The 25,839-nt window shown below is 42.5% G+C and overlaps 3 protein-coding genes across 4 annotated transcripts; 1 reads left to right on the forward strand and 2 right to left on the reverse strand.

Moving 5' to 3' along the window:
• The first annotated feature begins 730 nt into the window (after positions 1-730).
• Positions 731-9,452, forward strand: LOC114443449 (phospholipid-transporting ATPase ID-like). 2 transcript variants are annotated; one of them, XM_028417485.1, is made up of 28 exons: positions 731-1,087; positions 1,763-1,846; positions 1,922-1,980; positions 2,056-2,169; positions 2,345-2,443; positions 2,541-2,602; positions 2,682-2,754; positions 2,863-2,933; positions 3,206-3,288; positions 3,384-3,542; positions 3,612-3,700; positions 3,778-3,971; positions 4,059-4,267; positions 4,345-4,388; positions 4,470-4,635; positions 4,864-5,052; positions 5,129-5,244; positions 5,327-5,491; positions 5,567-5,678; positions 5,764-5,869; positions 5,959-6,109; positions 6,219-6,402; positions 6,515-6,738; positions 6,828-6,911; positions 6,974-7,219; positions 7,305-7,443; positions 8,030-8,160; positions 8,242-9,452. In XM_028417485.1, exons 2-28 carry the CDS (start codon positions 1,792-1,794, stop codon positions 8,500-8,502), a joined length of 3,585 nt encoding a protein of 1,194 aa, XP_028273286.1. In that variant the 5' UTR covers positions 731-1,087; positions 1,763-1,791; the 3' UTR covers positions 8,503-9,452. The 2 variants fall into 2 exon arrangements, with proteins under 2 accessions (XP_028273286.1, XP_028273285.1); XM_028417484.1 differs by having other exon boundaries at positions 1,730-1,846; positions 8,242-8,975.
• Positions 9,453-9,818: 366 nt separating this feature from the next.
• Positions 9,819-14,729, reverse strand: LOC114443450 (uncharacterized). Its single transcript, XM_028417486.1, has 7 exons — positions 14,622-14,729; positions 13,795-13,914; positions 12,960-13,331; positions 12,740-12,853; positions 12,004-12,567; positions 11,791-11,907; positions 9,819-11,415 (listed from the first exon to the last, which is right to left on the reverse strand). Exons 1-7 carry the CDS (start codon positions 14,716-14,718, stop codon positions 10,808-10,810), a joined length of 1,992 nt encoding a protein of 663 aa, XP_028273287.1. The 5' UTR covers positions 14,719-14,729; the 3' UTR covers positions 9,819-10,807.
• A 233-nt stretch (positions 14,730-14,962) lies between these two features.
• On the reverse strand, positions 14,963-24,348 carry mfsd14ba (major facilitator superfamily domain containing 14Ba). The gene is made up of 12 exons (XM_028417487.1): positions 24,052-24,348; positions 21,579-21,677; positions 21,257-21,319; positions 20,946-21,073; positions 20,653-20,767; positions 19,975-20,193; positions 19,536-19,649; positions 18,157-18,228; positions 17,927-18,039; positions 17,576-17,673; positions 17,225-17,388; positions 14,963-17,045 (listed from the first exon to the last, which is right to left on the reverse strand). Exons 1-12 carry the CDS (start codon positions 24,124-24,126, stop codon positions 16,773-16,775), a joined length of 1,533 nt encoding a protein of 510 aa, XP_028273288.1. The 5' UTR covers positions 24,127-24,348; the 3' UTR covers positions 14,963-16,772.
• Positions 24,349-25,839: the final 1,491 nt, after the last annotated feature.

Raw genomic sequence — 25,839 nt, forward strand, 5'->3', positions numbered from 1 at the left:
TAAATGATTTTTACAAGTTTACAGCAACACATTGTACAAATGCTGGACATTTTAATCATGAATCCTTCAGACCAGAAGTGGTGGTACACTTCAGCCTCTTGTGGCCAAATAGAGCATTACAACAACAAAACCTAAGAAAAGGGTAAACCTACTTTAAACCTATAAACATAAGAGAACAGTGACTTTAGAACAGACTTTTAATGAACAGATTACTTCCTCCCCGAGGGGCAGGTCCCCCATGCTGCTGAATCACAACATACTTTGTTTTAATTTAAACCATTGCATATACATGTTTTCATGCACTTCATCGGGTAGAAATTTGTGCAGATGTGTGCATGCATCCATGCCTGTGTGTCTGCACACAGAGAGCACACACACACATTAACACAATAACTAATTTAGTAAGCAGTTCATGCTGAGGTCACCTGGACTACAGAGGGTTCCTTTGTGTCCGAGCAAAGGTATTAAATTCCATTTGTAAAAGCACCTCAGTCACAAAGTCAGCATGTTCCGAGCTGTCATAACTCACATGTTCTTCTTTTAACAATTTAACAATGTGAATTGAATTTAAGGAAAACTCCTGAGTGTGAGCATGCGCATCCATCACAGGGTGTGTTCCATACCTGACCGCCCTGATCACAGCCATCATGTTGGCTCTGATTGGCTGGAGCTCTTCACCTCAACTGTTATTTTACTGCTCTTCCACTCCTGCACCGCCTCACCATCCAGGTCCAAAGAGCACTGCACTGTTTGCTCAAGGCCTGAGCTGTTAGGTGCTGGGGGGGGACTCCTGCTTTTCCAGCCTGAACCTGAAACCTCCACATCAGGCACCTCTCTCAGCACTACAACACTTCACCTGTCGTCCATGCTGTCTTTCATCCGGCTGGAGGCCCCAGTCGAACCCTCTTTCTCTGTCTGGGATTAGATCGGCACCTGGCCGGCCACACCGAGCAGAGCAGAGGCCTGGCTTTGCCTTATCTGAACGGGAAGCACAGAGAGGGCTGCAGCATTTTCCGGCTCCTGTGTTTGATCCTTGTCTGTGTGCTCTGAACAAAAGAGGACTCCAGAAATCACTTTTAGAACTGAGGTATGTGGCTGAGTTTCATTAGCCTTAAGACACTAAATATATTGATGTTCAGTGTTTTTGTGGACAAAGAAGTTTACCTTTAAAATTTGATACACATTTGATCCGATTCCTCAGCGTCACAGTAAAAGACACTGTGGTTTTCATAGCTTTCTTTTATGCAGCAGCAGAATAGTGTCATGGTGCTATAGTTGTGGAAGTTTAATTCTTTACTAATTACTATATTGCACCAAATGCTGATGATAAATGATCAGTTGAGGATCAATAGCCGTCAGCGTGGTATCACCTTCTTAATCTTTGTGTTTATGGATTAACTGCCTAACATTTTACAGTGGTACAAAGGGTTAAGAAAGGAGCGGCTCCATGTCTTTACAGCTTTGGAGTACAGATTATGTTTGAAGGAGATGGCAAATGTTGTAAGAAGAAAAACACAAACATACGGTACCTTAAAATCATCAATGACATTTGTAGCCATGCCCTCTGTCAGACATTTCTAGTCACAGTATCACACCACTAAACAGGAAGTAGTGTACAGTTTTGATATTTGCTTGTCGTTTACAACTTTTATGTCTGCTAATTGTTGTCTGAAATATTTCCTGGTTCCCTTCTTACCCCTGCCACTTTCCTCTTTCTGTTTCTATAAAGGATCATTGCACAATAAACTCACATTTTCCTCAGCTGTGAAATATGGAGAAACTGAGCTGAAGATGGGATCAGTCGTGTCGTGTTTTCGCCGCTTGTGTGTGGAAGAGAAAAAGAAAGGTGAGATCCAATAGATACACGTATATAAACAACGCCATACATAACCCTGCGTTTGCTTCTTTCTTTTGTCCTCAGAGGAGGAGAGGCTCCTGCGAGCGAATGACCGACAATTTAACCTTTCTTACCACTATGTTGTAAGTATATTAAAGCATTTTTACCTTGTGGTTATTATTAAACTGCACATGCATGTAATCTGTCCCCCTCTTCAGAACAATGCCATCAGGACCTCCAAATACAACATTTTCACTTTCCTGCCACTGAACCTCTTTGAGCAGTTCAGGAGGCTCGCCAATGCCTACTTCCTCTTCCTGTTTTTTCTCCAGGTAAGCATTTCTCTTGTGCGTTTTGCTACCATCAACTGTTGCCATGCATGTCACCACAGTGTCCTGGTAGCTCAAATACACATAACAAGAAAAGAAACATCTAAATTTGATCAATCAACACACAAACACACACACAATTTTGTATCTGAAACTGCTTCTGTTTTTGTCTGGACAGCTGATCCCACAAGTCTCCTCTCTGTCCTGGTACACCACAGCCGTCCCTCTGGTGCTTGTGTTGTCCATTACAGCGGTCAAAGATGCCACCGATGATATAGTAAGCTGTAGTGATCAAAAATAAAAGGTTGTCTTTACAAAGCTAAAGAGGAGTCTCACTTATAACATGTTTTTTTTTTCTCATATCAACTGAGTAGAACAGACACAAAAGCGACAATCAGGTGAATAACAGGAAGGTGGAGGTCCTCATCGATGGAGAGTGAGTTAGTTAACATTTAAATGAATTATAAGTGTACATAATCTGCAGTGTTTTGATTTCATGATGATTTTTTTGGCAGACTTAGAAAAGAAAAATGGATGAATGTGCAGGTTGGGGACATAATCAGACTGGAGAATAATCAGTTTGTCACAGTAAGTAAGAAGATGTCAATTCAAAGTCCCCACGTGTATAATAAAGTCTGTCTTATCTAATCGTCTCATCTGTGCGTCTCTGCTCTGTGCTTAATGTGTTCATCCTAGGCCGACCTTCTGCTGCTGTCCAGCAGTGAACCTCTCAATCTGGTCTATGTGGAAACAGCTGAATTAGATGGGTGAGTGTGCAGCGTGTGTGTGTCTCTGTGTGTGTGTCTGTGTGTGTGTGTGTCTGTGTGTGTCTGTGTGTGTGTGTGTGTCTGTGTGTGTGTGTCTGTGTGTGTGTCTGTGTGTGTCTGTGTGTGTGTGTCTGTTTGTGTCTGTGTGTGTGTGTGTGTGTGTCTCTGTGTGTGTGTGTGAAGGAGAGAGAGAGACTGGCAGCTATTGGCTCACACTCATCTTGGATTTCCCGTCAGTCACATCCTTCACATGTCCTCTTGGTCTCCCTCAGTGAAACCAATCTGAAGGTGAAGCAGGCTCTGACTGTAACTGGAGAAATGGGAGACAACATCGATGAACTGGCTGCCTTTGATGGTGAGAAGTGAATGCAGCAACCTGCTGTGTGACAGAGACACAAAGACTTCTTGCGACTTGCATGTTGGTGACCTCTGACCTCTTTGTTTTTTCAGGTGAAGTGCGATGTGAGCCTCCCAACAACCGCTTGGACAAATTCAAAGGGACCCTGACTCTGAAGGAGCAGACCTACGCCCTGGACAATGACAAAGTGCTGCTCAGAGGATGTACACTCAGAAACACGGAGTGGTGCTTCGGCCTGGTTATCTTTGGAGGTATTCTATCCTGATGGTCTGTGCCTGCCTAGCCTGCATTGGTGCTAAGTATTTATTGAACTTCTCCAGGTCCTGACACCAAGCTGATGCAGAACAGTGGAAAGACGACATTCAAGCGGACAAGCATTGATCACCTGATGAACGTGCTGGTGTTGTGTGTGAGTTTACACACACACACAAATTCACAGATACAGGGCATAGTGTTCGTCATACCTGAGTATCTGTGTTCTGTCAGATCTTTGGTTTCCTGGCATTCATGTGCTCCGTCATGGCCATCGGCAATGCCATCTGGGAGGCAAGGGAGGGTTCTGTGTTCCTAGCGTTTCTTCCATATGAAGCCGGCGTGAATGCTACTCTTTCATCCTTCCTGTCCTTCTGGTCCTACATCATCGTCCTGAACACTGTGGTGCCCATCTCCCTCTATGTCAGGTGAAGTTCCAAACACAGGAGAATGATCAGAAAAGGGAGTATTTCAGTGTTTCTAGCTCTGACACTTTGTGCGCTTTATAATGTCAGTGTGGAGATCATCCGTCTGGGAAACAGCTTCTTCATAGACTGGGACAGGAAAATGTATTACCCGAAGAATGACACTCCAGCCCAGGCCAGGACCACCACCCTCAACGAGGAGCTCGGCCAGATCAAATACATCTTCAGCGACAAGACCGGCACACTGACACAGAACATCATGACTTTCAACAAGTGCTCCATTAACGGCCAAGCGTACGGTGAGCAGCTAAACTTTTGTAGAACAATGAACCCATGCATATAGACTGGATGACTGATGTGATTCTCTGTCAAACAGGGGACCTGTATGACTTCTCTGGACAGAGGGTGGAAATAACAGAGGTGAGAGGAGAACCAGTTCCCCCGTGTTTTTGTATGTGAATTCAGTGTATGTTCATGTATGGTTTTTATTGATCTTCACAGAAGACACAGAAAGTGGACTTTTCCCGGAACCCGCTGGCAGATCCGAAGTTCGTTTTTCATGACCACAGTCTGCAGGAGACGATGAAGGAGGGAAACCCGGAGGCTGAGGCCTTCTTCCGCCTGCTCGCTCTGTGCCACACTGTCATGTCGGAGGAAAAGAAAGAAGGTGAGCGTCCCCTTACGGACATCAGCATTACCACATGGAGGTGGTAACAGGCAGTACAACACATCTAGATCAGAATGATAGTATAAAAAATGCAGAGTGTAACAGTTAATGTTACTATATTACTCCATAGCATGTCCAAGTTCTTATCTAGCGTTTGCCTCCCAGCCTCAAGATGATGTCTTCACTGGAAGCATAATAATATAGTTCCTCTCTTTTATTCTGGTGTAGGAGAGCTCTACTACCAGGCTCAGTCTCCTGATGAGGGCGCTCTGGTGACTGCAGCAAGAAACTTTGGCTTTGTATTCCGCTCGCGCACACCAGAGACCATCACTGTCATGGAGATGGGCAGACAGGTCGTCTATGAGCTGGTGGCTGTGCTGGATTTCAATAATGTGAGGAAGAGGATGTCAGTGATAGGTGAGAGAGAGGAAGAGGTGTGAGTTTGATGTTTAGATATTTTCAACAACACACACATCACAGCTGTGATTTGCAGTCCGCAGCCCACAGGGGAAGATAACTCTGTTCTGCAAAGGAGCGGACACCATCATCTACGAACGGCTGCACCCCTCCTGTGACAAACTGAAGAAAGTCACCACCGGGCACCTCAATGTAAGGATGTTTTATTATAGCTACATTCTACCACTGTTCTCTGTTACATGTTTTCTAACTGCATTAAATTGAACTGAAACAGGAGTATGCCGGCGACGGCCTCCGCACACTGGTTCTAGCCTACAAGAACTTAGACGAAGGCTACTTGGAGGAGTGGAGACAGCGCCACCACGAGGCCAGCACCGCCATGGAGGGACGCGAGGAGAGGCTAGACCAGCTTTATGAGGAGATAGAGAAAGACATGGTGGTGAGTCCAAAGAATGCATCTCCAGTTAAAGTAGCATCACATGTGGTCGCTTCACAAATTGTAATCTCCTTTTAGCTGTTGGGGGCCTCAGCTGTGGAGGACAAGTTGCAAGATGGAGTTCCACAGACCATAGAGCAACTGGCAAAAGCTGATATTAAAATCTGGGTGTTAACCGGAGATAAACAAGGTTAGTGTGGCTGTCAGTTCGTATTTGAAATCACATTTGAAAGGGAAATGGTTCAGGATTCTGCAAACTCATGTCCCCTCTGTAGAGACAGCAGAAAATATCGGCTATTCCTGCAACATGCTGAGAGAGGAGATGAAAGACATTTTCATCGTGGCGGCCAACACAGCAGAAGGAGTCAAAGAGGAGCTGCAGTAAGTCCGTCTCGCCTCGTCTCCGTCCTGGTTTATAAAACCTATTAAGCCTTCTACACAAAATGTATGTGTTCCTGTTCGTGTTTCAGGAATGCTAGAAGGAAAATGTGTCCAGAAGGAGCAGAGGAACCAGTGGTGATGAGGTCCCGTGCTGGCCTGTTCTGGCTCAAGAAGACCGAGACAGTGCAGGATGAGAAAGTGGACGGAGAGTACGGCCTCGTTATAAACGGACACAGTTTGGTGAGAATTTGAACAAAGAAGAACATTTGTCTACAATCTCTCATGTCCTGACCGATCTCACTGTACAACCCTGTAATCACCTCTTCTTCTTCTTCCCGTTCTTCTTCAGGCCTTTGGACTGGAGAAGGACTTGGAGCTGGAGCTCCTCCGGACGGCGTGCATGTGTCAGACGGTGATCTGCTGCCGGGTCACCCCTCTCCAAAAGGCCCAGGTGGTGGAGCTGGTTAAGAAATACAAGCAGGCCATCACTCTCGCCATTGGTGATGGGGCCAATGATGTCAGCATGATCAAGGGTGAGGAAAAAGAAGACATATTTAGGACATCGACATACCTGTGGCACCTCAGAAAATACATCTGTGTCTGTTCACTGATCCATATTGTGCATTGATTGTTTTTGCTGTCCAGCCGCTCACATCGGTGTGGGTATCAGCGGTCAGGAGGGCATGCAGGCAGTCCTCTCTAGTGACTTCTCCTTCGCACAGTTCCGTTACCTCCAGCGCCTCCTGCTGGTGCACGGCCGCTGGTCCTACCTGCGCATGTGCAAGTTCCTGTGCTACTTTTTTTACAAGAACTTCACCTTCACCTTTGTGCATTTCTGGTATGCCTTCTTTTGTGGTTTCTCCGCACAGGTGAGGAGACATGCATCACAGTCATATCATGTCATTTTCTGGGCTTTCATGCATGATGGAAAAAAGAAATGTGTTCATGTTGTTTATAGACCGTGTACGACGAGTGGTTCATCACCTTGTACAACCTGGTGTACACGTCTCTTCCTGTCCTCGGCCTCAGCATCTTCGACCAGGTATGCACTGATGGAAACTTTTTTTTATCTCATCATATATTCAACCTCTCGTGTTTTTGCAGGATGTAAATGACCGCTGGAGTTTCCAGTACCCTCAGCTCTACTCTCCAGGCCAGCAGAACATGTACTTCAGTAAAAGGGCCTTTGTGCGCTGCATGATGCACAGCTGCTACAGCTCCCTCATCCTCTTCTTCATCCCGTGGGCTGCCATGCACGACACGGTCAGAGACGACGGCAAAGACATCGCAGACTATCAGTCCTTCGCTCTGCTGGCACAGACCTGCCTGCTCATCGTGGTGAACATGCAGGTGATGCTCACTTGTGGCATAAATGATGTTCACAATCAGAAAAAAACAATATGTACAACCTCTGATTTTGTTTTCCAATCGTCAGCTGTGTCTGGACACTCATTACTGGACAGCAATCAACCAGTTCTTTGTGTGGGGCAGCCTGGCCGCATACTTTGCCATCACATTCACCATGTATAGCAACGGCATGTTTCTGATCTTCACCTCCGCTTTCCCCTTCATTGGTAGGTAGATTTATGGAGGCACAAATGTTGTTGGTCGGTTGTTGGTGTGTCTTACTCACGACAGATGTCACAGATTTACAAAATCACCCTTTTGCGTGTGTGTGTGTGTGTGCGCTCGCTCTAGCTATCTTTGTGAGAAACACATTGAGCGTTAGACGACTGCAGTGAGGACATTTTGTCCAGTCCTCAATCTTTTTTAAACCCCTTCCCTTTCAAGTAGCTATTTGAGGGATATGACTTATGAATTGGATTTAGATCAGGGTGAGGGACTTAGTTGTGATGAATAAAGTTAGGGTAAGGGGCTCGGGAATGTATTATATCAATGAATGTCCTCACAAAGATAGCTGTGTGCGCATGCATAAGTGAGTTACTAAGCAACCAAGTATTCCAGGCTGAGTTAAAGTTAGCGTTGTATTACACAAAATGCAAGGATGAGATGTAAGATTCGAGAGAGTTTTTTTTACACATCATAAATCTATTCAAGTGTGAAAAATCTACTTTCCATACTTGACCAAAACTAGATTCCATTTGTTTCCATTGTGCATTAGTGTGTCTGACAGCTGCTGGGGATTTTATTTGATTTCAGGCACAGCAAGGAACTCTTTGAACCAGCCGAATGTGTGGCTGACCATTTTCCTGACAACCCTCCTCTGTATTCTGCCCGTGGTGGCGTTCCGCTTCATCTTCATACAGCTTCGGCCCACCATCAATGACAAGGTAGGCAGAGGAATCACACGTAAAGTCATTAATAAGTGTCGGCAACAAGTCTACAATCCTGTCCCTGTTTCTTCGGTTAAGGTGAGGCATAAGGTAGGAAAGGAGGCACTGCCTGCACCCGCTCCTCGCCGCCCTGCCAGGCGCATCAGCACCCGCAGGTCAGGCTACGCCTTCTCCCACTCCCAGGGCTATGGTGATCTGGTGACGTCTCGAAAGTTCCTGCTGAAGCGACCCCTGAAGAGACAGGTCCTGTTCACTCAAACAGACTCCCCCCTGGCTCAGAATAAACCTCAGCACTACCGCACCATCCGCGAGGAGGTGGAGGAGTCACAGAGCCTGTGACAAGGAGGTACGCAGGGGCCCACACAGTGCAGAGTTTAACTCTTGGTGCACAGGGTGAAGCTGCCTGGATTCCAGGTCAAACGTTGACACTTCTGAGTGGGTGAATGTTGATAACACTGTGAAGATCGTACAGCCTCATAGGACCACACGGGTGGTTTTGCATGTTTTTACTTCCTGCATCACACTTTCAGCACATTCTGCATCCTGGTTTCATTATTCTGTCTAATAAACCCAAAGCTGCAGTACGACAACAGCACTTGAAAAAAGAGATTAAATTCACAAAATTCACATGATTTTTATAAAAAACAGCTGACACATTTTCTGTTTCATTTATCTTTGTTATATTTGTGTCCAATGAAACATTGATATAAACATATTTATATTTTGTGTTTTTTGTGGCTTAAAAAACTGTATCAGTTAGGCAAAAAGGTCAGCATGGTAATTATAAGCATACATGATTACACACACACACACACACACACAGACTCTTGAATTTTTTGAATCATTCCTGTTTACAACAGACTGAATCATCTGAATTAGATAAAAAAAAACGCCTTTTAATTGGCTGAAACCCAAAGAGATCCTTTTAATGCACTTCACAGTTTTACATTTTTATTTGTTGTGATCTGAAAATGGGACCTGGTTTATCACACTGCCTGCAACAGGAACATCAGTCTGAGAAACTGATTTTAGTTTTAGAATAAAAAGATGATTTCTTCCTGTTTGCATAGTTTATGTACCATGAAGATCTTTAAATGCTGTCGTCTCATTGTTCTTGTGTGTTCATAATCTTTTGTTCATTTGATATTCAGACAAAGGTGTCAGTCCATACACTTCACTATATATATTTTTACTAATTTGGTATTTGTTTTATGCCTGGTGGAAGTTTGGACTGAATTGTTCCAATTTGTAACTGAGGGATCAGCTGTGAATAAAACACACTTGTGAAATTCTTTATTTTTTGTTTTTAGTTAAAACTACCCCGGTATTGTAGATTAATTAAAGCATGCATACAGGACAACCTGCCAGACCAGAGAGCTTAGAGGAAACAGGAAAAGGCAGCCTCCTTTTCCCTTCAGGTGTGAATAGATTTTCTGTGCTCTTCCTTAGCTGACAGGATGTTTTATCAGAACACTTACACGTGTAAGTGTTTTAACCATAAGTAAACAATATGCAATCTTTTTTTATTGTGATTCTGATAAGGCGAGCTAAACACTTTTTTCAGGTAATGCAAACTACATACACATTTATAAAAAAAAACAACACTTTTTTGTGTTTGTGGTTTTTTAAAATAACTTTAATTACTAGTCGTGCTTACACATGTAGTAAATGTACCCTCAGTTTGCAAACAAAATATGACAGCAAGACACAGTCATGAAAGAATGTTTAAGAACATAATTAGCCTAACACATGACAACAAACTACAACAGTGCTCCGCAGCAACACATCTTAATTCCTGTAGCACAGTAATTATTTCATTACACAACTGAAACGAGAAAAATAAATTCAAAGTTAACAAAGAAAAAGTGATGTGAAAATTTCCGATGGCTATATAACAAAAACAAATTATGTACATGTAACATATAGAAGACAAAGACATACAGTACCTACATATTTTCATTTATAACGTTAAATAATGAAGGTGCACTTTAAAAATCTGATTACATTGTTACAGGATCTGTCCTTTCTTTACAAGTTGTGACATCCTTTTATTCTTTCAAATGTAGCACAGAGACTGTGGCTGAATTCTCTGACAGATTTGTCCTTAAAAAGTATAAAAAGTTTACAGAAGCCACCTGTAAACGACTGTCCTTACTAGTCTCATGTTGTTTTGTGAAGGCTTTGGACGGTGCTTTGGCAACAACTATTGTCAGGTTTTTTTATATTTTAGTGTTTAAAAATACATCCCAAATTGACAGGATGTCTTTAAGGTGCAACCTTTGGCAAATTAGTTATCTGCAGCTTGTTATATTCATACGATACAGGATTTCTTTTTACAACAATTTTTAAACTATGTACAAATGTTACATATATTTTAGAGGTCTGTCAATGTTCACTAGCATCTAATGTTACCATGACCCCTCATATCAAAGTCGAAGCCTAGCAAAGGCTGAAAAAGTGCAGTTCTGTGATCTGACAGCACACATCTGGGTCTGGCTTTTGTTTCGACCAAAAGCCCATCTGAAGCTGTTCTGAAAACAGGAGGGATAATTACAGTAAAAACATCATGTGTATTGGACTAATAGAGCACAGGGGTCTATATAAAGTGAATGATGCAGACTGGAGAAAATCAATACGCCGCACACTAAACATCCTCTGCCATGGTATGGATCGTCTCTATTATTTTCTTCTTCAGTTTCTTCACCTTGTCCTGTGGCGTCTCATTCAAACACTCCTCTATGTACTTCAGGAACCCTGCATGAGGTGACTCTGTTTGGTTTTTACAGAGCGTCCTCATTAAGTCCAGCACCTCGCTGGTGGTGGACGCCGCCCGGCCGCCAGCCCTCTTGCGCCCGGACAGTCTGCCGTCTGTGAGAGAAGATGATGTGGAAGGGGACGAGGAGGGGGAAGAGTGCTGGGAGTCTGGGGGAGTAGGTGAGGGCGGGGCCTCGAGGAAACGCGATCTGATGTTCAGTTTGGTAGCAGTTTGGTTGGCAGCACGGTAGTGCAGAGAGGAAGAGAGAGGGCTTTGGCTGTCCAGGTGGAGGAGGCTGGACTCCTGTGGTTCATGGAAGTGGACGTCATCAGGCTCATCCTCGTCGCAGGAGTCGCAGAGGAACATCAGCTCCCTGTAGTGTTTCCACTTTGGGAGGTAGAAGTCCTCTGAACCACAGGTTTTGTTGGAGCTCACCGCTTTGTGCTCACGTTGGAAGATGGTTCGCAAGTTCCTGAACTTTGTCTTTATGTCCTCCACTGAAGAATAAGAAATAACAGAACCCGTTAGCCTCGACATATATGAAACATCTGCATAGATGGTGTGATGTGTGTTGATTTGAGCACTAGTTCTTCAGATGTTGCCCCTTAGTATTAATAATACATATATTCAGGGGCTGAGAGAGTAATGTGGAAGTGGAGATAAGTGCAGTTCCTCTAGAAAAGATCTCCTTAATTTAAAACAGAATAACCAGGAGAGGACAGACTGCCAGCACAGCCAAGACGTGACGCCCAGAATCTCCAACACTTTCAAAAGCTTTCAAACCTGCTCTTCTAAATCACAGGTTTGTGACGACTTACTTGCAGTTACTGATGTGTTCATACTATAAGTACAAGCTTACAATGAAGCATTACCTGTGAATGGGACTGGCTCATTGGGTGACAGGAGGTTGCTCAGAGTCTCCAACAAGCTCTGTCTCAGCAGACGGTTCCGGTAACCCTCGGACTTGTGGTTCCACAGACAGGTGTGCTCTGGAACAGAAAGAGGAATTACTAAATATAGAACACCTGTTAAAATGTGGTTAAAAACCGTTTTGTGAACTAACATGACATGATGATTCCACTAACCAGAGTAAAATGATATGAGCTGCTGAACTTTGGCTTCATTCCAAAGGCAGCGGGAGTCTGTGCTTAGCCTGCTGTCTGACTGAACTGAACCAGTTGCGGAGACGTTTAAAGGGGAGGGATTGGCACTTGATTTTGTGTCTGGCAGTGAACTGGATGGTGAGGCCGGCAGTGTGGAAATGGCTGTTTGGCCAGACAGCACGTGATTATCAGAAAGGAAGATTTGGTACACAGTGCTACTGCTGGTTTTGGTGTCGCTCTGACTGGAGCTGCAGGGAACAGAGGTGTTGGAGAGCTTGGTGCTGTTGGGTGGTCTAGAAAGGTTGCTCAGAGTGGAAGACAGAGTCTGGTTCACATGTTCCAGATCCTTGTTTTCTTGTGGAATGATAATCTGCACATCGTCTGTGCCGTCGTCTTCATCACAGGACTCGCAGATAAAGAGCAGCTGCTGGTAGTGTTTCCACTTAGACGTGTAGGGTTTGTCAGAGCTCCTGCTGGCCTGGACCGCCTTGTATTCACGGTTAAAAACTGTTCGCAGGTTCTTGAATTTGCACTTTATGTCTTCAACTGCAAAATAGCAACAAAGGAGTCACTTCAGCATCACTGTTAATCAGAGCTGGAGCTGATAAATACATGCTCATTACACCCGTTCCCACTAAACACAAATGGCCAGATGTTAGTGGTTGTTGCAGTATTTTAAATACTGGAGCTATGTCTGTGTTGGATGTGTGATGTTTACCTGAGAAAGACACCGTGTGGTCAGACAGCTGGCTCCTCAGCGCCTCCAGCAGCCTCATTCTGAGTTGACGGTTGTTGTGGTTTTCAGACTTCTTGCTCCATAAACAGCTGTGCTCTGCGCACACAAACACACCATAGGAACTCCCATCAGCTATGAAACACTTCAGAATACAAACTATTATGTGTTTTTAAGTTGAAGATTAAATCCATTTTTTGCTTACCGGCATAGAAAGATATCAGTGCACGCTCCCTCTCTTCAGTCCAGTAACATTTAACCAGGATGCTGGAGGGGACTGAGGAGGACGTGGTGGAGGTTGTTGAGGTGGATGGTGTGGGGAGGAAGGAGATGATCAGTCCTGAGGAGGGGAGGACAGACTGGCTCTCCTCCTGTGAAACAATCAATGGAGACAGCGGAGGGCCATCGGCACTGTCGTCCTGGTCGCAGCAGCCCTGCAGGAACATCAGCTGCTGGTAATGCTTCCACTGCGGCACGAACACGTCATCAGAATTGCACACTTTGCTCGCTTTGACCATTTTGTACTGACGCTGAAAGGTGGTCCGCAGGTTCTTGAATTTGTTCTTGATGTCTTCCACTAGAGAGAAAAACAGTATAACGTGACTTTTGTACTTCCAATCAGAAGCAGCGTTCCAATCGTTCAAAGATGGCATTTGTATATAAGTTGCTAGGTGACAGGAGAAGCACAGCGTGATCACAGGAAGTCTAGACTGTCCCATTTAACAACTGTTGATGTGACCTTCGAGGGCTATGCCTGCAGTCTACAAAGCACACACCTCAGTAGATGGCATTCCTCAAATGATGCGGTCTCTGAATTGGACCACAGCTTGTAAGCAGCTCTGTAGCCTACACACAACAAACTTTCCTGTGAAATTAATTTTTTTTATTAAGTTTTTCTACCTGCATACCCAGTGGAGAAACCACTGATGTCATGTTATGACATAATGCTATGATCAAATCCAGGATAAGATAATTAAGCGGAATACTAATGCTCAAATAAATACATACAAAGGCTGTGGTGTTGGATGTCAGGAGCTCACCTGTGAAAGGAACAGGAGGTGGGTGAGCTGACAGAAGGATTCTCAAGCGTTCCAGTGTTTTCCATCGTAGCTGTCTGTTCTTGTAGCTCTCTGACTTGTGGTTCCACAGACAACTGTGCTCTGAGAGTATGACAAGACATCATAAACTGTCCAGTCTATTTCTTTTTGAATTAGGCTTTAGTTGTGTCACCACTGATACAACACATTTTATACTAATTTCACTTTCTATATATGTTTTTTGGAAAAATGCAGCCATGAAATCAATTAAAACAAAAGTGAAGTAAAATGACCACAACACTTGTAAAACAACAATACAGAAAGGTGAAAGGTCAGGTTTACAACTAATCTCTTACAACTAAACTCATACGACATACCTAATTATAAACACTCACTGTATAGCATAAACACTACTGTCATTAAAAAAATATAGCATACATTTGTAGTTGTATAAGAAAAAAAACAGTTACGTATTTTTTTTACTTTCTCTTCGTTTCCAAATTTACATCAATTAAATTATAAAGCTGATAAACCTGGGTTATTTCATCCGTTTGTGTGCAGACGTACAGTTTAAAAGTTCTTAAAACATAAGAGACGCTGTCAAATGATATCTGGCGTATTTTAGGAGAAAGTAGCTAACTTGACTTCAGTTGCTAGTCGCCATTGGTGTTATATGTCACTATTGCTCATTGCTAGCAGCCATTGGTCTCATCGAGCAACGGTTGCCCTCAAATGTTGCCGTTTCCGACAACACATCGGGGAAAACGGCAACTTTTTAAATACTTCAAACTTGGAAATGAAACGTCATCACTTTACAGTGTGTGACTTACTGGAGAAAAACGATATGAGTGCCCTCTCTTTCTCCTCCGTCCAGTACCTCTCCGGGGTGAAGCTGAACGGACAAACCTCCATGTTTGTTGTAGCCATTTCGTCCCTCTTCTATTTGGCTGCAGGTCACATGACCCAGAATACAGAATCGTGATTGGATGAATCCAAGAAATTCCCAAACAATAACCCATATTGCCCGGTAGATGTCACTGTCGGATAGTGACAAACTTCAATGAGCACAAACGCATCTGTTTTGAGATGATCTTGGTGATTACACTAGTATACAATATGTTTCCACCACCATCGAGCTTTGGGCAAAAAAATTACATTATTTATGCAGATATCAAGTGTTGTACTGTTTTAATTTCTAATAACCAACAATTGTCTTCCAGACAAGACAACAGACAACATATATTTACAGTGAACTGCATGTACATCTCATTTCTTCACATGTAGACATCCAATCCATGTACAATATTTACACTGTACTGAGTCAGATTTTGCTGCTGTTGCTGTGCTGAGCAGGTGCAGCTCAGATTATTCACACACACTAATATCCTCCATGTAATCTGCAAACATACTACAAAAAATACATTATCAGTCATCATGAAATGAAATTTCTTGATGAACCACCTAGAAAATAGGAGAAATCAGAACCTGTAATGGATAAGTAGATTTTATTTCAGCACCACTGAATTTCATTTAAAGATGATGTTCTGTATGAAGTCATGTCAGAATAATACTGGTTACCAGGATAAGAGTGTGCATGTGAAGAGGGGCTGTCTGTCTCATAGTCATGAAAACATGAAAATGAGCTGTACCCGTGTCACTGAGCTACACAAACAACAACCTTGATAATAACAACAACAAGCAAGCCAATCCCACACTTCACTTACATTATTTACAAACCATAATATCATTCACATGTACATTTACATTTTAAGGTCATAAAGCAAGTAACTATGTACACTCTGTGCCAGTTATATACTTTTAAACATCTTCAGCATAATTCTAAGTATTTGCTAAAACTCTCATAAAATCTGTCTCCTGCTTTAAGTATACGTTCATTCACAGGAGTATTGCTGCTGACAGGAAAAAAACTCACATCAGCAACATTTTTGTAATAAAATGAATATTTGCAAGAATGTATACTGAGGTCCGAGCACCCAGCTTGACTTTAAATAGAAGAAGGGCCAAAAAGGCGATGTGATTTTTATTAAACATAAAACTTCTATTGGTGCTGTGAGGATTCCCCACTGCCAGCAGCACTTTCATAAAGTGACTTTGATATAAAAATAAAACACAAACGATGGACAGTAAATTCAGGTTGTGGTTTTGTTAAGAAAAAAAAAACAACACTCATGTGAGGTAGAGTGACAAACACATACTAACTGGTATAATAAAAAGGTGAGGTGGTTCTCTGTATAGATTATTTTGTTCTTCTTAATTTTTGTCCGCTTTGTAGTTCTGTTAAGAAAATAAAAAAAGTTTTATTATGTTGGATTTCAGGTGGTTGATGCATCCCTCGGTTTGTCACATTCATACCTAGTTAGCTCATAGATACTGTGCACTTTAAAAGAATAAAAATACTTTTCTTAAACAACAATACAAGAGTATAAATCAATATGATGTTTTGGCTGCCATAAAACTGTTGCAGACATGTACAATAACCCAATAGAACACAGCATTAAAATACAGCTTTAAAATGATACAGCTGAAGGCAAAAACACCTTTTTTTGTGAAACAATCAACAACTTCAAGCTTAAAGATGAACAAAATCCTTCCATGAAAATCTGTTAAGTCCCAGCACCACCCTTCAGTTTAAAAAAAAAAAACCCTTTTGGCTCCTTCTCTTGTCAGTCAAATGATGGGTTCCTTTAAAGTTGGTGGACGAGCCCCTCCTCTTCAGTCCGATGACATCTTATTTGCAGCTCTTTGCTCTCTCCTCTCATTAAAGAAACAACCTTATTGGTCAGAAGATGTTACGTCTTCTTCCCCTGGTCAGTGAAGACAAGTCCCACCTTCTAGCAAAGACACGATGCAGTCAGAGCTTCTTGCTGCTTCTCACAATCTTCTGACAATAAAAGTACACTTAGTTCTGCCGTGTGGCAACAAAAATGTGTTCTTTGTTTTTGACACAAACTGTCAATCAATCAAACGATGCTGTCCTGCAGCAGTGGCTCAAAGTCCTCGTCACTGGCGGTTGGAGGGCTTTCCTCATCGCTGCCTGGGAGGGGCGTGTTAATGTGGACGCCGGCCAATGAGGACATTGAGTCTTTGCTGTCTGGGCGAGGCTTGTCACTAAGGGACAGCTGGGAGGAAGAGGAGGAGCAAGAGGGCTTCTCAGGAATAAAAAGGGCGACAAGAAAGGCGATGACCACGGTGCACGCCCCCAGTAGGAAGGGCGGGCCGGGAATGAGTGCATGCTGAGAAAGAGGAGAGATCACTTGTTTTAGTTTTCATTGACCAGACACAAGGTGCACCCCAGCAGGAGGCGGAGAGATAAAACATTCTGCAGGTAAATTTACATCCTACATATCTATCGTAAAGCCATTTGTTTCTGCTGTATGCAAATATGGTGTAAAATGAATCAAATGTTCGCTACCTCAGTGGGACTGTGCTGAGGCAGGGGGTCGATGTTGTAGTCTCCCTGGATGGGGTCCATGGTGTTAAGCTCAACGTTGAACAGGAAGAAGACAAATCCATACAGAGCCGGACCCAGACCATTACACAGACCTCTGATCCCTGTGATCATCCCCTGGACCACACCTGCAGGGAGAAGATGCAGGTCAGGGTACTGAAGACACAGCGTTACTGCTGACAAAATGTGAACACTGATCTGCTAATAAGTTTCACTGGAAGTGGATCCACTGCCTGGTTGGGTGAGTTCTATCTGAAAAATCATCACACGGATCTATTGATCCGATTAAGCAAAGAAAGAAGTTTAATTTGTCACCTTGTTTATCGGGATCAGCAGACTGAGACACCAGAGCAGAGACTGCTGGGAAGGTGATGGAGGACATTGCTGCTACAGCACCAGCCGCCCACATCATCCTGTTCACATACACAGACACACATATGATAAAGGTGAGTATGTATGACAGTGAACTGAAAGAAATAACATTACAAAGAAAGCCTTAGGCTGGGAACCTTTGGACTTTCTTAGTATTCTACTCTTTATATCCTGTTCAGAGGACATGAAATGTGGCTTAAAATTTTCAACTTCTGCCAATAAATCAACAAAAAAAAAATCAGAAAGCACACGACTAACTGTGTTGCTACGCACACAGACACACTGAGGTCTCACCATGGATCTGATCCGAAGCCATACCAGGCAAGCTGAAGGATCTGGAAGCCCAAACCCAGCAGGACAGTATTTTTATTACCTAGAGTCCTCATCAGCAGAGTGAGAAAGAGTGTCTAGGAACAGAGAAGAGAAAAAGGTGTTACATTCTGAAAATGTTTCATTAATGATAAAATGCATTTAAATAGCTGAAAAAAGATCTAAATGCCCTATAAAGCATTTGTATGAGTTACCTGTGCTACAATGGACAAGATGCCCACCACTCCTATAAAAACTGCAATGGTTGTGGATGAGAAGTTTATGACCTGGAGAAAGAGACAGAAAATATTTTTATTACTGTTTCTTTTCAAGACAACACATAGCGTTTTAGTATGTAGGTTGTTAAAAATACATTTTTCCCAGGAATATCTATCTGATTATCTAACAGCCTTATTTTTTTGCATTACTAAGACAAGATGGCATCATCAGCGTAAATATGAACAATGGTCAAAAGCAGGACCACACCTCACTCACTCCTTCCTGCCACATCTTTTGTTTCCCGTGTATGGATCCCCAGAATGCCTTTTTGCAAACCAAATATGTATCTGCACATACATGGTAGAATAAAACGGCTCACCTGTCCTCAGTTGTGTTTAACATGGATCTCTTGTCCCTCACCCCATCTGATGAGGATTTCTTCAGCATGACTCCAGCAGAACATCTTGTAGTCCCATCTATTTCCAAACATTATTCTTTCTACACCATTCGATTCTGATCGCTCACCTTCCCCCGCAATTACAACCTTTGGATGTTTCTCCCATGGTAGATCGACCACCTGTAGAAGTTACCGGTACAAACAATGATTCTCTTCTTGTGAACTCCACTCAGGGAGGAGAATCTGTAGATACACAGGCTCAGTAACCATGAATAAAATGTAGTGGCTCATTACACTGCAGTTAGTCATTTAACTTCCTGAAATTGGCCAACATAAACCTAAACTATCCATCCTTAGACAGAGGATCACCATGTGCCCTGCTGTGCTACCCTGTCGACTACATTCAAATCCGCAACAACAATCTTGTTATAGTTGATTCCTTCTACAAAGTATGTCCAACCACTTGGAAAATACCCAAGAATCAGTGTTAGTCCACTGTGCTTGAAGGTTTACCTCCTCATCACATGCCACCTCAGCCCTCTAACAAGTCCAGAACCTATCTGATCATTTCCTCTGCTTCAACCATAGAAGACCAAGACCGACTAATCAAGTCATAGAATGCTGACACATACAAACTATTTAAACATCTGTAACAACCTTCAAAACTTCTGTCACCATGCTCTTCATAGCAGGGCTTTCCCTCAGAATCTGCCAGGAAGCTATGGCAGATCAAGGATCCATACCGCAACCCATGGCCTTTCACACAACTCAATCCATCAGTATTCTCCTACATAAACATAAAATCCTGTTTGCTCACCCTTGTGGGCAGTCTGAAGAAATAACTACCATCATCTGGCAATCTATGGATACAACTTCTTTTGCAAATCTCAAAAGGCAGTCATAGCAAACATAGTGATCCTACAAGCATACTGCTAGTATTCCTGGGAAAATGGTGCATTAGGCGGCAGTGTGTCTCACCTGTCTCAGGTAAAGGAAGAAGCTGGAGTACTGGCCAGCCTCAGGCAGGTAAGACAGGAAAACGGTGATACAGATCAGCAAGACTGTTGGGTCCTGACCCACCTTCCTCAGAGACTGGAGGAGAAAAGACAGACAGAAAATACAACACCAGCTCTGTCAGACAGTGTGACACAAAGGGCAAACGTCTGTAAAGTGCAAATGACTCATATCTAATTTCCTAATAGTAGGCTTCCATTTAGACAGCAATCTTATAGCATTATTAAAGTAATGTTACTGTGTTGAGGAACACTGAGGCGCCTACGCCCATGTCTCTACTCTACATACTGTGTCCAAAAACAGAGAAGAGAATCAAATACTTAAGAGAAACAGAGCGATCTGCTACGAGCTCATTATCTCACCACCTATTCAGATACTGTGATGTAAATGATAAGGTACTGACAGCAAAAGGGTCAGCCTGCTCCCAGGAGATGGGTGCTCCCCAGGTGTTGAGCCTCATTTTGTCTGGCAGAGATTCAGGGACAGCAAGCAGGATGAAACAGATGTCAGCCAAAGCAATCAGCGTAGCCACCAGGACCACCAGGTTGTCTCCATACCAGGCCGACAAGTAAGCACCGATAGCTGGACTCGTCACCAGACTGGCTGCAAAGGTGGCCGACACCTAGAGAGTTAGGAAGACAGAAAGGATGAATTTCAGCCAGACTAGTCACATGGTAGATACGTAACTGTATCAACAATGTGAACCATTTCTCATGATGCTATCTTGTCTTTTTCAAAAGGAAGTCAAAGAAAGAGGCCTAGTGCTGGCCAGCTACTGTTTGTCAGAATGTATAAAGGGGATATTGTTATTGTATCACTTTTTCATCTAAAGGATGTTAAATCTTTTTCCAAGGATTAATACATAAGAAATGTATTTCTCTGTTCTGATCTGATGTCTCCGCTGCAATTAAGCTGACATGTCCATTTCTTTTTCTTCTTCTTAGGTTCCCGATTCTGTGTCAGCAATTCAACACCACCATCATCACTACAGCTGTCTGTCTGACAGTTTGAGGTCATTTTGAGACGATTAGAACACTAAGTGATGTCATACAATATTCTGGTTACAATCAGGGGTCCTTACCAGACCATAGGCTGTACTCCTCTCTCTTTCCTCCGTCACATCAGCCACATAGGCAAAGATGACTGAGAAGGTGACAGAAAAAGCGCCAGACATGGAGATCATGGCGAAGTACCACCTGGGCGACGAAAGGGTGAAAACAACATCTGTTATAGGCAGTTTGGTTGAATTTGAGGAGAACTTAGATTACTCTAACTGTTCTGTTCAGGTACTTTAATTGAAGGAAGACTGAAAATTGGACTTCATGTTAATGTTTTGCCTGTATCTCTCTATTTTGATAGAATGATGATACCCACCAGGGGCTGAGCCTCATCAGAGGGATTGGAGCACAGGTGAAGAATACAGTGACCAAAAGGAAGGACCGCCTGCCCCATACGTCCGATAACGCACCAATCAGAGGAGCAGACATGAAGGACAGCAGACCCTTTAGAAAAAGAGGCAGAGTAAGTGACGATATAAATAACCATAACTGATGTAAAATGTGTCTGCAACAGTGAAATACAATAGCTATGCCATTCAATTTTACACGAAACAGCATCTAACATTAAATGAAAGATGATTAATAAATTCTAGATCTGAGTCACTGGTGAGCAGCTGAAGTTCTTACCTTCACACCCTGGATGAGTCCGTTCATTAGGAATGTGTGCTGTGGAAAGGTTTCATGTAAAACCTACAAAAAAGGAGCAATATTATCTGTAAAATCAAAACATAACAGGTGCATGTTGTTCCAGTCACTGAGATCTACCATAATGTAATAAAATTTCAAATTACACCTCAACAGATTAAATTGTGGATTAAATGCCAGTGAATCCCCTTTTAATACAAAGGAATTCCGTGCAAAATCTCTTTGGATTGGATTTTCAGAACTCATTTAGTAGCTTAGAATGACATAAAACATCACATTCCCACCAGCATACAGTGTTACTCACAGTGAGCATAGGCGTGGTGAGTAAACCCCAAGCAAAGAACTCCAGGAAGATGACCACCACTGCATGATACACGCTGGGCCTGCCAATGCCCTGCTGGAGCTGAAAAACAAAACACAGCACACACGTTATAAACACAGTTGCATTTTGAAATGAACATCAATAAAACATACACTTAATCATAGTAAGTAGTTGTTGGTCTCCATTTTTAACTGAAATTGTAAAACTGTAACATTTAAAGGATTATCTTTGCTTGGGCTCACTTTTCATAAACTACTACATAAATTGAAACTAAATCATCACATGACATGCAAAGATGTGGCTCCAGAGGGTGTTTGTAAATAGTCATTTATGAAACCTGCTGCTCAGGCAGAGGATGAGGTGAGCTAGTGTTATGATAACAAAGCACTTCCAAGCATTAGGAAAATCAGATTATTTAGAATCAGCTTCCACTCCTGACGCTTTTCTTCTACTGACAGAGAGACCAGCAGCAACATAGTTTATTTCTCATAAATACTACATTGCAGTGGGCCACATATAGATGTTATTAAGAGCAGAGATGACTTTCAGAGATGACATCTGGATTTATTTTTTGATCATATTTGTACTTCTGTTGCTTCTTGCCATGAAGTACCAGCCGTGTCTATTCAACCTGTAGCTGAGACCATTTCATAGGAGAATGCACAGAACAGATATGAACAGACATCTTCTGAAAACAGAGCAATTATCAAAAGTGGAGCATGTGAAATGATAATCAACCTACTGACACACATACACAGGATTTAGGACCATTTTCTATCTTTAGCCCGAATAATAACAGGTTCTACTAACACAGATTTAAATCTAGTTAGATAATGAGTTGACCTTTGCTGCTCTTCTGCACCCTTAATTTCACTCTCATATTAAAAGAGGGTCATTGCAGGGCTTCAGACTAGTTTCACTTTCAGATTTTTTTGGACCATAATTTTTCATCATAATTTTTTTCCCATTTTTGCTTTTTGACTGGTGTATTATGAGCAAGACATCATGTTCTGTTGGTTGGCAGACAATTACTGACTCTGTTAGCAGCATTTACTAAGGTACAAAAATGAATCTGGATAAAGGCACATTTGCCAAATTCAGTACTTAAAAATGAGGGAAACTGCTTTGTTTAATAGTGATGACTGATATGACAAACCTAGCAATGAGCATATTGATCAGCTGATGACAGCATAAGAAACATAAAAGCTGCCATGCTGGGATGGTTGTTATAGTTACTGTACTGAAAAGGAAAAAAAATGATGATGTCACTGCTAATTGACTTTCCAGCTTAGCAACTCACCATCAAACAGTGTGATTACAACATACCCATCGTTCTGTATTGTTCTGTATTATGATCCATAAAACATGTTTTTAGATTGGCCTAACTCAAACACCAATATACCTGTGATGTATACCAGGCCTTTGAGTCCTGCTTTGGGTCAGAGACTACACAAATCTGTTGTATCTCAGTGAGTCACCATGTTTGTCTTGCTGAATGAATGGTTGAGGTCTGATCATAAAGGCCTATCGGCTTTCTGTAGTCACCCCGATTTACCAGAGGAAAAACATTAATTTACTGATCAATACCCTAATTCAGATTATTTAAAAAAAATATTTCACTTGAAAATCTAAAGATTAAAAACTTTACAATAAAACAATAAACAATGTAATCAGAAAATGCAGCAACACGTTTATCAACCTTATAGATAAAGTTCCTTTAAATTTCTGTTTTTCTGATATTATATTTCTGCCGGGTGTTTTTCAATCGTCGCCATCTAAATGTGTTTTTGTTTTTTGTTTTGATGAAGGATGTTAAAATGGACGCTGTTGAATCTGCAGTCTCTGCCGCCCTGGCTGTGTTCCAGGCAGGGAGCTGTTATGTAACAGATAATGGATCCATCCTGACCACATCAGCATCGCACTAAGCCGAGCCGTCTGCGGCTCTGCTGCGGCTCCATTACACGGTGCTCACCTCCAGCAGAACCGCTCAGCCATTTTGGACCAGACCTGCTCTGTTCGGGCTCGTTACTTTCGATGGATTCATTCTTTTTTTTAATCATATGTGACATCATCGCAGTTCTATCACAGTGTCCTTCACATAAATATATTGTAACGGCTTTAAAGGTCTAGCTATACGTTTTTGTTTGTAAATTACAAAATGTCCGCTTTTCAAGCAACGCAGAATTTATTATAGAGGCGTACGTCACATGTATTAACAGGCCTACACTGTTATGTCATACACATAAGGGCCCGTTTTATTTATTTATATACGGAAATTACCGCGTATATAACGTGTGTACCATAGTTTTACAGTGTGTGGTTGAACTCAAATGAATGCAGCCATTCAACGCGCACAATTTAGTACAAAAAAAAAGTATAATTCCCCATAATTAAACAAACATTGGTAGGCTACATGTTGAAAAGTGTATAATAAAATGGCGGGCTGTCCACCCACCGCTGCCCCGTCCTTCATGATGATCTTCTTGACCAGCACCACTCGGCCGGTGGTCGCCGGAGGCTCCCCCGCCATCTCTTCACATCTGCCGCGGGTCACGAAGCATCCATGCCGCGTAGATATCCGCGGTTCTCCGGCTGCTTCCAGGATGCCTCCTTGATAAAGCCTCGAAGAGGCTGAACCGAGCTAACGGGTAATAACAAAAATATAAACCGTGATAGATAACATCCACTCTGTCTCCCGGTAGATCCGCCGTCAGGTTCAGTCACACAGTCCGCAGCTTGGACCCTAAGCTCCCTGACACCGTCAAGTTAGACTGAGGCAGGGAGGAACTTCCGGCTTTGGTTCTTTTCAGAATAAAAGGGTGATGTGCGCAAATCCGACATGCTTAACCTGCACTGCCAGAAATATTTGTCCTCAGCTTTACATTAATAACTCGATTATTATTGTCGCAATATTTTTAAAGAGAAAACGTTTACGTTGATTTATTTTGCCTAACAACACGTCATCTGTAGATGAACGAGCTTGTTAGCTGAACAGGCTCTCAGTTCTCATCAATACTAATTTCTTTGTTGTGAAAGGTTCTGTGAATATATATTTTATTCAATTAATCATTATTCAAGATCCCAGGTATTGGTGTTTTGTCTTTCATAGGTCAACAATAACATAGGCTAGTGTACCCTAATATATTTAAAACCCACATTTACACGTATTGTCTTAGTTTATACTCTTTGTTACATATTTGTTGAGCTGAGTAGATTTTATTCATCTATACAGCCAACTTCAGCAGTTTATGGTTTGGTTACAAAATGACGTTACCGCGTAAATTTAATCTGCCACAGTCTGACAATAACCTGAAATATTCTCTTTTTATAGAAACGTGCTTTTACTATTTATTTTGAAAGCCAACTCGTTCTTCCGGTCTCATCAGCTGAGCTTGATGCACTCTTTTCGCTGTGTGCTTCGATCCCATACGGCTTTTACAGAACCGAACCGGTCTGAAATGACCGTCCATGATGCAGAACATGGACCATAGACCAGTCCAGACAGGGTGCGTTTGATTTATAAAGATGACATCACATACAGCGGACTCACAACATCCCTTTCGCAGGTACCCGACGCATTCACTTCCCGCCTGAAATCCCGCCTTCGCAGTAAAAGTATTTAATGCAAAACAAAACAAAACAAAACAAAACAAAAACACTGTGGAACAACCTTTATTCCTCATAGATAATTCGAAATCTGCCCAAAGGCTTGACTCAGAGACTTTCACAATCAGACTGAAAATAATTGCAGCCTATTCAAGGTTTAGCCAACATGGTGGGTTTTTATTTTGAAAATAATTCTTCATTCCGGTGGTTTGACGGTGGCACGAGGACAGGAAGATCACGTGTGGGCGGCTGTGGTAATGCGTGCACGTGCACGTGTGTGTGTGTGTGTGTGTGTGTGTGTGTGTGTGTGTGTGTGTGTGTGTGTGTGTGTGTGTGTGTGTGAATAAAACATGATATTAAATCAGAGTGGTGACAGGGAAACGTGACCCACCGTCTTCCTTACATCATCAATCAGGAGAGACTCAGTTCACAGAACCAGAGTTGATCTTTGAAGCTGCCACCGTTTCATCCTGTGTGGGTCATAAAAAGAAAGATTTGACCTTTCTGTGGTCTCTCAGAGGACGCGGGGTCTCGCTTCTCAGAGCATCACTATAATATAAACTTCTGACTTAAATCTCTTTTTCTCCTCCCAGAATTCTGAGATTCACAAATAAAAACACTTTTAGACCATCTTTAA

This window comes from Parambassis ranga, chromosome 12 (genome assembly GCF_900634625.1).
Source record: "Parambassis ranga chromosome 12, fParRan2.1, whole genome shotgun sequence".
Lineage (NCBI taxonomy): Eukaryota > Metazoa > Chordata > Actinopteri > Ambassidae > Parambassis > Parambassis ranga.

Excerpts from the sequence above, each read along its gene's own strand:
- mfsd14ba (XM_028417487.1), bottom strand. The coding sequence starts at position 24,126 with ATGGCGGGGGAGCCTCCGGCGACCACCGGCCGAGTGGTGCTGGTCAAG. Across the intron at positions 20,768-20,945 it reads CTGATGAGGCTCAGCCCCTG|GTGGTACTTCGCCATGATCT; the intron begins GTGGGTATCATC and ends TTCGTCGCCCAG. Across the intron at positions 17,046-17,224 it reads CTCAGCACAGTCCCACTGAG|CATGCACTCATTCCCGGCCC; the intron begins GTAGCGAACATT and ends CCTCTTTCTCAG.
- LOC114443449 (XM_028417485.1), top strand. The coding sequence starts at position 1,792 with ATGGGATCAGTCGTGTCGTGTTTTCGCCGCTTGTGTGTGGAAGAGAAA. Across the intron at positions 5,492-5,566 it reads AGATAGAGAAAGACATGGTG|CTGTTGGGGGCCTCAGCTGT; the intron begins GTGAGTCCAAAG and ends ATCTCCTTTTAG. Across the intron at positions 5,870-5,958 it reads GGAGTCAAAGAGGAGCTGCA|GAATGCTAGAAGGAAAATGT; the intron begins GTAAGTCCGTCT and ends TTCGTGTTTCAG.
- LOC114443450 (XM_028417486.1), bottom strand. The coding sequence starts at position 14,718 with ATGGCTACAACAAACATGGAGGTTTGTCCGTTCAGCTTCACCCCGGAG. Across the intron at positions 13,332-13,794 it reads ACCTCCTGTTCCTTTCACAG|TGGAAGACATCAAGAACAAA; the intron begins GTGAGCTCCTGA and ends TTTTCTCTCTAG. Across the intron at positions 11,416-11,790 it reads TGAGCCAGTCCCATTCACAG|TGGAGGACATAAAGACAAAG; the intron begins GTAATGCTTCAT and ends CTTATTCTTCAG.